Genomic DNA, 10899 nt, shown 5'->3' on the forward strand with positions numbered 1-10899 from the left:
AGAGGAAAAAGACAACGCCTCTGCAAGGAATCCAAACAGGAATGGAAACAGAGTCAGACATTTTTGGTATATCTTGTGGGAAGAAAAACTGTGTTAATCTGTCTAATCTTCTAAAAGAGCTCCCACAAAAACAATGAACCCTGTTCTGCCATCAGACACTGGTGTGGGTCAAATCCAGAGTGAGTGGCGGAATGACATTACAGCAGGGCTGACTTTGGCCCAGTGGGAGCCGTGCATGCATAGCCAAGGCCACAAGTGTGCCCAATATTGTTTTCATTTTGGAACAGAGTATCTCCGTTTCCATAAAAACACTGAAGTACCATGGCTATAGATTTTGCAATATCCAGTGCCATGATCCTTTGTGTCAGGGTAATGTCTATAGCAGAGTGGAAGTGATACAAGTACCTTAGCCAGTCTTAAGGATCTTTTACAGAAGTTAATGGGACCGTATCTGCAGCTGGTGTAAGTCAGCACTGCTCCATTGACTTAGAGGAATTATTCACACTGAGGATCAGGCCAGATATTTCCACTTTAATTTCCTTGCTCTTGTGAGGTTAGCCGACCCTTATGAACACAGAATAATCATTTCACAAGGAGTGAGAGGGTAAGTTTTTAAGGCAATACAGAAAATCTACATATTACATTAAGCACTCATGCAATCCAGCCTTCTTGTGACCACGCTATAATTAGAGGTCAAGAAACTGCCTCAGACTAAAAGTCACCTGATTTCCTCAGATAAGGCTTCTGAGAAATAGCTCACTACCCAGTAGAAACTGATTTTCAAATAATCATACCACAATAACAATTACTGATATAGGGCCCTAATTTAACACTTACCTAACAGATACATACAGCACAGAGCTGAAATGAAACCATACAGTAGCCAGGAAGAGATTTAATTATATCTACAGAGGTCAACCAATCTATGCAAAAGATTACAATGGAGGATGGATATTCTGTGGCATAATGCAAAGATTCAGCCTGCAGGCTACACAGGAGACTGTTCCTTTCTGGGGGTTTTTTTCTGATGGATGCCATTTCTTCTTTGAAAAATGGAACTATAAAAGAAGGGAGGATGCACATGACTAAAATATTTAAACCTACTCATATAAGTGAGTCAGACAGATGATTTAACACCATTCTCAACCACATCTTTATAACAATTTTGATTATTGCTCATTTCAGTGTATGTTGCATTGTAGGTTTCTCCCTCCCTACACGAAATGAATCCCAAAATATAAGCCTTAATTATAAAAAAGGTGTATGGAAAAATCACAAAAGGGGAACATTAAAACTCAAATCTCCCATTAAGAGTTAATGGTAGCAAAACTGGAATCATGGAACCACTTCACCCATACTTTAGCAATGCAAAATAAAACAGAAAGAAGCTAGAGAAGATGTTGTAGGCAACAGCTAAAAACAGAAGCCTGATAGTGACTAGATGGAAAATTGTCTAGGAAAACACATTAGCAGCATAATAACTTATTTTTAATGTAGAGCAGTTAGGAAAACACAATTATATGCTTCATTTATACTGAAAGATATAATCCAACTTATGGTAAAAGCATTTAGAGCGCTATTCATAAAAAGGATGAACATAAAGGTAACTGGAAAAAAAATTCATTCCACATCTAGGGGGATGACACATTCCCCCCTCTCCTCCACCCGCCTTCCTGATTCACAACAAAATGCTGCTGGCTTGAATAATCTGCATATGGATACAGAGTGGTCCATGCCTCTTCTGCAGATTAATACAGACATACAAGGAAAGCAATAGTGGAACATGCAGAAATACCCTAAAAAGCAAACAATCCTACTTTACCCGTAGTGAATAAAACAAATAGCAAAAGTAGGACACTGAAAGAACAGGGATAAAGAGCATAGCATGGGTCACAGGTGTCCTCTACATTAACAATCATCCCTGGAGCTAGCAGGAATAATGTGTGGGGTACACTTTTATAAACCACTATAGAACTGCTCCTTTTTATGAATACGAAGTGAACTACAGTTTGTCACCAGTAATGCTTTTTTGACTGTACATGCACAGAGACAGATTCTGATCTCTGTTATACCACTGTCAGTACACAGTAACTCTGCTGACATCAATATTTAGTCCAGATTTATGGCTGCATAACCACAATCAGACTCTGGCCCAGTGATTTTAAGGAAAATGTTCATAGTCAATTTGAAAAATCATAAATAAGTAAAAGAAACTTTAAGATTTTGATCCATTATCTTCAGTGTGCCAACTCCCTCCTCACTACATGCGCATAAAACTTTTATGGATCAGGCCTTTAAGGGATTTAATCAGAACTGATCTTCACAACCATATTGTTATATAAACCACCGTAGTCTTCAAGATATCTCTATTATTCCGAAAGCAGCTAGAATAAAGCCTTCTCTCTACACATATAGCTAGAACAACAATTTCTATGAATGGATGGGCATTCATTATTTAGCTCTGAATTTCTGATTTAATAAAGCCCACGGCAAAATAGAGCTTCAAACACTTTCTACTATGCAGATAGAATGCATAAACCATCAAAGAATATGCTATAGGAAGCTGGGATGGCCCACTGAGTGACTCAGATAATTCCCAAGACTGTAGGTCTTTGCCCATCTTCAGGGAATTATTCAACATTTGCTATCAAGAGGAGTTCCCTGCACAAAGTGAGAATAAAATAAACTCCAAATTAAAAATTTACTGGACATTTTATTCCCTATCCAATATTCTCTCTTGAAAGAAAAAAAGATTTATGTTTCTTCAAAACAGAACTGGCTTAGAAAGTAAAAAGGAACAGAAAATATTTTATCTTTCAGCATGGCAAAGTAATAAAACACTGAAAAAGGCCAGTGTTTATCACTGCAATTTACAATGTACAGTAAAAGTCAAAACAAAACAGAATGTTCCATAAAAATGTATTCATTAGATTGACTCTGTTTTATACCAGTAGGGCAGATTCAGTTTCTAATGAGTGTTTGTTTTTTAAGAAGAAAATGTTGGTACAAATTAATACTTATCTCATGGCTTGTGGGTTTTAATTATCTATAATTTATGACAGTATATTAACAAAATAGTTTATCAATTTAAGAACTGAGAAGGCAAAATACAGGGAAGTTATGGTATATCTGAAGCAGCAAAGTAACCAATAGTTTTCTTAGAAAGGCTTAGGGCAGTGGTTCTCAACCAGCGGTCCAGGGCCCCCTAGAGGCCTTCGAGCAGGTTTCAGAGGGGCCTCCAAGCAGGGCCAGCATTAGACTTGCTAGGGCCCAGGGCAGAAAGGCAAAGCCCCACCGCATGGGGCTGAAGCCCAAGTCCCTAAGCCCCACCACCTGGGGCTGAAGCTGAAGCCTGATCAATGTAGCTTGGGGGGGGAGAGGGGGGAGCCATGTGGCATGGGGCCCCAGGCAATTACCTTGCTTGCTAGTCCCTAATGCCGGCCCTGGTTTTACATGCAGAAAACCAGTTATTGTGGCACAGGTGGGCCGTGGATTTTTTATAGCATGTTGTGGGATGGGTCGGGGGGGGACGGACTCTGAAAGAAAAAGGTTGAGAACCTCTGGCTCAGGGCACAGGTTTTGATTATGCTATTGACTTCTAAAGATGTTAGACATGTTAAGGCGTCTACAGCTTTCCCTTGACGTGCGTGCATAACTCCCATTAAGAATAATGGGAGGTGCACCAAGCAGAGCATATATTCCTAGTGTTAAAAGAGAGATACTCTCTATACCAGAGAGTGAAATATACCATGAGTTAGACAACATAAACTATGTTCAGTAATTATGATTACCAGGTTGTTTGCAAATTTAATATCAAGAACTTTTTAATATGCACAGTTATAGTTAAGAGGGATCTATATTTAAATTTCTTTATGTAGGGAAATATACAGAAACATACTCATTCACTGTCAAAAGTTCCTTCTAGAGATAAGAGGCAAGGGCACTGGAAGCCCAATAACACATCCAGTACATTACAACATAACACTGCAGCCTATAGCCCATAAGACAAAGAACAGTCCTGATCCTGCTTTCCTCACTCAGGCAAGATCCCCACTATCTTACTTTTATTCAGTAGCAGTTTTCCTGAATAAGGATTGCACAACTGGGCCTTTAATTAAAATAAGTAATATTCAATGTACCTGAATTATTCATTACATACATGCCAACAATTCAGCTAATACAATGTACATGCTCACTGAGGGCTCTGGGAGCAGGATAGGGCCCTAGGACAATAAAACTGCAATTTACCATGAACCCGTTATACATAATTTACTTACCATGGATTTCAAACACTGTTTAAAAGCAAAGGACACATATAAATATTCGTTTCAACCAAAGTGGGCATGAACCCAAGTTTTTCATGGAGCAGGCAGGGGTGTGTAAAAACCATCACATGACGGAGTGTCAATCATCTTACATGCCACAGGTGTGTGCTGCCTTGGTCACATACATAATATATTCACAATAAAAAATAACACAACTTGAAAAATAAGTGGCTTCTTAGAGTCTGAGGAAAATGCATCATAATACACCGAAGCACGTAAAAAACCCTTAGCCTGCTGGGGAGATCTTCCCCCCACCCCAGTAGGTGGCACTAAATGTAAAAGAACTGATGTGCATGCAGGAGTAGGAGGTGCCAATGCCAGGCACCCATGCCTCAGGGTAGATGGTTGGAATGGGACTGAAGTAGGAGGGCACTCACAGGCTACAGTAATAGGTATCAACAGGAGTGCCTGGGCAGGAGGACAGGTGTGGTTCCACTAACCATTCCACTTCCCCAGAGGGAAGGTGGGAAGAAGAGCCACATAATGAGGCCAGAATTTGCCCTACATGAGCTAGCATTCGCCATTGCACACAGCTAATGGAGGGCCCCACTCCCATGAAGCCCATTGGGAGAGCTTTAGATGCACAGGCAGTCCCTTGCATGTGGTGCTGAACATATGCCCCCATTTCATTCTATCTTTAAAAGCTCCTGTCTTTTTTAAAATGGAAATGCTGATGCATAATAGGCACCTCAATAGTTGTAAAAAGGAATTGCAGCTCACTGCAGCGCACAGATGAGATCGGAAATCTCATGATAACAATATCATGTTCAGTAAGTGCACAAAACAATTACATTAACATTTCAGGATGCTTTGGGCTAAAGAGTGTTTCCTCAGTGAGCTTGCTGGTTGTACTGAAAGTGCCTATTGGCTCAGCCATAGCACCGGCAGAGCTATTGTTATGCTCTCAGCTAGAGCTATTTATACACTGTGACACTGCGCACTCCTTTCAATCTTCGTGTTTCTCCACATACTCAAAAGGCCGGGGGGTGAGGGGGGGGGAAGAGCCCACCTAAAACTAAAAGCACTTTAGTCCAAGAGCTTTAAACTTACTTCTGAGCTTTGAGATTCTCAATGCAGATGTTTCAGAGTAGCAGCCGTGTTAGTCTGTATCCGCAAAAAGAAAAGGAGGACTTGGGGCACCTTAGAGACTAACAAATTTATTTCAGCATAAGCTTTCATGGGCTACAGCAGATGGAGACTTCAAGCACAAGAACCAGCCCATGGAAGAGGAAGCATGAGCCAGGCCCAAGAGTCCTTCCCACCTCAATCTGCTTCCAGCCCAGACTCTCGTCTAATAATAGAGAAGGGGGATCATGCTGAGGAGCTGCCGCTCACCCACAGGTCTGAATTAAGGGTTAGAAGAGTAGCACATAGAATGCAGCACCACGTTACTGCCCTCTCCTTATTCACAGCCAGCCCAAAAACAAATTAACATTCGTAATGGTCATGAGTAGTGATAATTAAACTCCTTTAAGGCGTTCATTCCGTCTTCCTTCAGACTTTACACCACATCTGCCTTCTCCGTGTCTGTATCTGTGTGTGTTGTTCAATGATGAGCACTTTGTCAGCACTAAACACACAATACATATCATGGATGAGTGGAGGGGAATCTGTATATGATGACCAAGAGTCTCATGAAAGGGGAAGATCTCACAGGGGGAAGCAGCCTTTTGCTTCAGAAGAAATACGCACACACAAGGAGTAGCTCTCTACCGAATGCCTGGCAAGGTGGATCTACAGAGAAGAGTGGACCACCAGTAACTGCACAACAAATTGAGCCTGCACTGTGCAGAACAGGATAGGAGAATTCAAACACACAGTAGCCAGGTCTGTCCCCACACCCCACAAACATACCCTGGAGTAGAACCAGATGATGCACACCACCTCCTGTTCATCTTGCTCAATCTTTATATTAAAATTAGCCACACTTGCATCTCTCTGCACTTGGTCCATAAAACAAAATTCAACCCAGTGGGCTCTCATTTAAGGTAAAGTTGGCCCACTGTGCATAAGCAAATGGCATTTGATAGCTCAGAAAAAAAAAATGTTCTAAACATCAGGGAAAGGGTTAGTATTTTCCCTTCTTCCTCTGCCTGTCTTAAGATCTTCAGTAGTAGTGACAATAGCAGCACCTGGTGGCATGGTCAGTACCCTGTACGTTCCTGTGCAACATCCCATCCAGCTTGACAGCGCAATGGCTAGAAATTTACTTATTTTACTCTATTAATTAGAGAAAAGTAGCTCCTTCTGTGCTCTCAGAGCATTGCACTCACAGCAGTTCTCTCGCTGGATGTACAGGTATTAACAAATAGCTCCAAACTGATCACAACAGTCTAACCTGCTCATCCCACTGTTGATTCCACAAAAATGGGCCCCACAGAATTTTCTCCATCGCTCAAGTCAAAGTTTTTGGAGGCACATATTAACTTTTACATTGTGACTTTCCACTACAGGGCACTCTGCTCTCAAACTGCCACAGGAAGAGCATATCACTCAGGTTACGGACAAATGAGCACTGCCCCAATTAGAGCTTTAGATGAATAACCCATGCAGCATCTTCTACATCAAAAAAACTGGAAAACAAGCTAATTTCTACAATCTTCTTAATAATAATTAATAGTATAATTATTATTATTAAAACAAGCAGTATTTTAGAGTTGTAGCTCTCAGGGTCTTCTGCTTATGTACTCCTGGACACCTTTCACGATTGATATTTCTGTACTAATGAAAATGTATCTTCCCTCCCGTGCAGCTGTTTGCCCAATTTTTAGTATTTTCAGAGTGATCCTGTTGTTTAAAAAAAAAAAAAGAGGGGCAACCAACAAAAGTGGGGTGGACGGAAGTAATTTCCCATTAAAATTGTTCAGCTTCAGAGAAATTATCTGGGCATTTTAAAGAAATGATTATAGATTAGCAAGTCTAATTCAAGTTAAACAAGATATTTAAATGACCCAAACAGCAAAGAATGCTTAATACGTACAGTTTACAAATGAAAATTCATTTGCTAAGTCTTAAGAAACCATATTGCTTTTTTCTTCAGTTCGATTCAAAGTGTTACCGTAGAAAAACAAATGGGCATTCTAGTTGCAGTTCTGAAACATTAAAACTTTCACTACTTTCATTAACTTTTTAAATATGAGCACCAGAACTTGGCAATATGAAACCCAGACCCAGCTAGGCCTTCAAGCTTATCCATATAAATAATCCTCCAAAGATTTTACTCCAAACTGTTATGTTACTAAAATGTTTACGTGTTGTTTTCCTCAAACCCGTGGAGCAGGGTGGCACTTGCAGAGAACTACCTGTCCCTCCAGTGCTGAATCCATCTATCACTGCTTTATCCTCTTGCTGCTCTTGGATGAAGGATTATTTCCTAAAATACCTCTGGCACTCTCGAATACTCCCCACCAAATTCCTTGCTAGTTACAAAAAAAAAAAAAAAGCGGGGAGTGGGGGGGTGTTTTTCCGTGCAGCAGCAAGTGGAGAAATCTAGGTTAGAAAGATTGCTATGCTGCACTGTAACTCTTATGAAATATACATAACTCAGGTCTGTCTGCTGTGTTGAACAGAAGTAACTGCGTTGAGCGGATGAAAAGGCGAGCGAGATACTGACAAGTGCGGGGGCAAGAACCCGGAGTCCAAAGCCAGAGTTCCGAAAAATGCAAACAAATGTACCAAGAGCCGCGGCCCGGCAGCTAACCACGCCGGGGAAGCCAGGTTTGCGAAATACAGGAAAAAACACGCCGAGATCCCTTTGGGCAAAGCATCCCCGTGGAGAAGGGGTGAATAAAGGCACCGAGCACACAACGCGGCCACACTCACCCGAAAGCGCGTCTCTCCTAGCCCGTGCATGCTCCAGCCCGAACCATCGCCCCAGAGCCACACTTCTAGAGCACAAGCCGCCCCCCGGGCGCCCGCAACTCCCCTGCCCGTCCCCACTCACTCCCTCGCTCCCACACACACCCCAGCGTGCGCGCTGCTGTCGGTGCGGTGCTTTGTTTTCCCCTCCAGCCACCGGGGGGGTTCGCAGGCAGCAGCCCCGGGGGCGCGATGGGGGCAGAGGCGGCCCCGCCGCTGCCGGCCCCCGGGGGCTCGCTGCCGGCCCGGGCGCTGCTCTCGGAACTAGTTTTGAAATTCCCTCCGGCCGGGCGCCGGGGCTCGGCCGCCTGCGGCACTGGGCTGCCCGCCGGGGGAGTTCGGCCCGTCCGGGGCGGCGAGCACCCGGGCTTGGCCCGCGCCCGCCCGCCCGCGGTGACAGGTCCCGCCCGGCAAGTTTGCCGGCCGGGCTGGGCGCTCGGCCCGGACCCCCCCGCCCGCGGTACCTTGTTGCAGTGGTAATAGTCCAGGGGGCCCAGGCAGCCGGGCTCGGCCCCGGGCAGCGAGGCCACCGCGCTGGGCGCCGAGGGGTAGAAGCGAACGTCCATGGCGGGGCTAGCGGGGGCGGCGGCGGCACGCGGAGGCTCCAGCGGGCATGGAACCGGCTCCTCCGGCGGCGGCGGCTCTGCCTCTGGCTGGGCGTGCGGCAGGCAGGGGCGGGGCGGGGAGCGGGGGGCAGAGCCGGCTCCTCTCCTCGCTCGCTCGCTATTGTTCCAGGCGCCGAGCCGCTGAGCGGGGCTGGGACGCTCCCCACCCCCCCACGCCCGCCCGCCAGCCAGCCAGCCAGCCGGGGAGAGGGGCTGCCCCCCCCATCTCCCCACAACTGAAGAGGGGCTGGGACCCCTCCCCAAACTCCCCCCACGGGAGAGAGGCGGGGACCACCCCAACTCCCCCCATGAGAGGGGCTGCCCCCAAGCTCCCCCCACCGGAGAGGGGCTGGGACCCCCGACCCAAACTCTCCCCCCCCCATAGAAGACGGGAGCACTGGGACACCCAAATCCTCCCACAACTGGAGCAGGGCTGGCACCCCCTACCTCAGTTCCCCCCACGGGAGAGGGACTTGGACCCCAGAATTCCCCCCACATGGCAGGGGCTGGGACCTCCCAAAAGAAGAGGGGTTGGGACCCCTCCAACCTCCACCACACAAAGGAGAGGGGCTGGGACTCTCCCCCCACATCCTCCACCAAGAGAGGTGATGGGACTCACCTCCCAAATCCCCCCGCCCAACTCCTACAGACAGGAGATTGACTGGGATTCCCCACCCCCACCCCAAAAAAGGGGAGTGGCTGAGACTCTTCCTCACCCTCCCTAACTCCCCACTCCCAAAGCAGCAGAGAAACTGGTCCTTCCCCCTCCCCACCCCAGCTCCCCAACAGGAGAGGGAGTGCAACCTTCTCATCAGCACCCTTCAGGAAAGGAGTTGGGACCTCTTATCCCCACCCCCAGTGGTGCTGGCACTCCTGCCTCTCCCCCTCCCCTCAGAGCGTCTAGTTTTACACTCCTCTTGCCCCAGTCCTCCAAAATACTTAAGTCTCCACCCATCCCCAATCTCTAGAGAGGGTCTGAGTTTCTCCTGCCCTCTCCCTACAAAGGTCAGAGCCCCTGTTTGCACCTGCACTTCTGAAAGGGGCATATTTTCTTTCTGCCCTACCATAAAGAGGTTGAGTCTCCTTATCTCCTCCCCTCTCCAGGAAAAGGAGCAGGGCCTTCCTCCCTGCCCATCCCCCAGGAACATGCCTCAAGTCCAAAGCTTCTGAAGTGGTTTCTCATTTTGGGTGCCTCAAGTTAGGCTCCATTACCAACATTTTCAAACCCCGGGGCCTAAAATCAGGCACTTATGATCACAGTTAGTGACCCACTAAGTGACCTGATTTCTAGAGATGCTGAGTACCCACAGCATTCAATGACTTCAGTGGGAGCTGTGTGTGCTCACTTCTTCTGAAAATCAGGACCCCACAGGTGTCTAAAGTTGGCACCCAACATTTAGAGGCTATTTTGAAAGGGGGAAAAGGTCCAAAACTCTCCCTCCTCTCTGTGCATCCCAAGGACAGGTGCTAATCTTGGTCCATTTCATCTGAGTCACCTGCCCCACTCACCAAGGAATGCGGGTGACTCTCCCATCTCCTGCCCACTCCACCACAAAAGTTTCAAAAGTTTACAACTGAACATTGACTTAATACAGCTTTGAAACTTTACTATGCACAAGAAAAATGCTGCTTTTAACTATCTTAATTTAAATGAAACAAGCACAGACCCAGTTTCCTTACCTTGTCAAATATTTTTTTAAACTTTCCCTTTATTTTTTTAGTAGTTTACGTTTAACACAGTACTGTGCTGTACAGTATTTCCTTTTTTTGTGTGTCTTTACTGCCTGATTGTGTACTTTCGGTTCCAAATGAGGTGTGTGGTTGCCTGGTCAGTTTGTAACTCTGGTGTTCATAACTCTGAGGTTCTGCTGTGTATGGGGCGGGGTTGGGCTATGCATAACAGGCTAGTCCCTCTGAGGACAGGCTGGGCATGGGCATGGGCTGAGGTAGTTTTGTTGGACTGTCACCTGGGCACCCTCACACTGGCTCCTCACGCTAGGTTCTGGCACATCTCTCCATTTTGCGGTCCATTTTCTCTCTTTTCTCCTTTTCCATTCCTTTTCTTATTTGCCTTGTCAGGTTTTTTTTTATTTTTCTTTGTAGATTTTCTT

At 45.8% G+C, this 10899-nt stretch overlaps 1 protein-coding gene across 5 annotated transcripts in view; it reads right to left on the reverse strand.

The window, feature by feature from the left end:
• The window catches only part of TOX2 (TOX high mobility group box family member 2), a 257175-nt gene extending 248207 nt beyond the window's left edge, over positions 1-8968 (reverse strand). Inside the window, exon 1 of one of the 5 annotated variants that reach the window (XM_037915733.2) lies at positions 8648-8968. In XM_037915733.2, coding sequence (XP_037771661.1) covers positions 8648-8749 — 102 coding nt within the window. In that variant the 5' untranslated portion in view covers positions 8750-8968. Of the gene's footprint in view, positions 1-8147; positions 8317-8647 lie in introns of those variants that run through there. The other 4 variants (XM_037915730.2, XM_037915734.2, XM_043526954.1 and 1 more) reach the window with 4 other exon arrangements.
• Between the last annotated feature and the right edge of the window lie 1931 nt (positions 8969-10899).

This window comes from Chelonia mydas, chromosome 13 (genome assembly GCF_015237465.2).
Source record: "Chelonia mydas isolate rCheMyd1 chromosome 13, rCheMyd1.pri.v2, whole genome shotgun sequence".
NCBI lineage: Eukaryota > Metazoa > Chordata > Testudines > Cheloniidae > Chelonia > Chelonia mydas.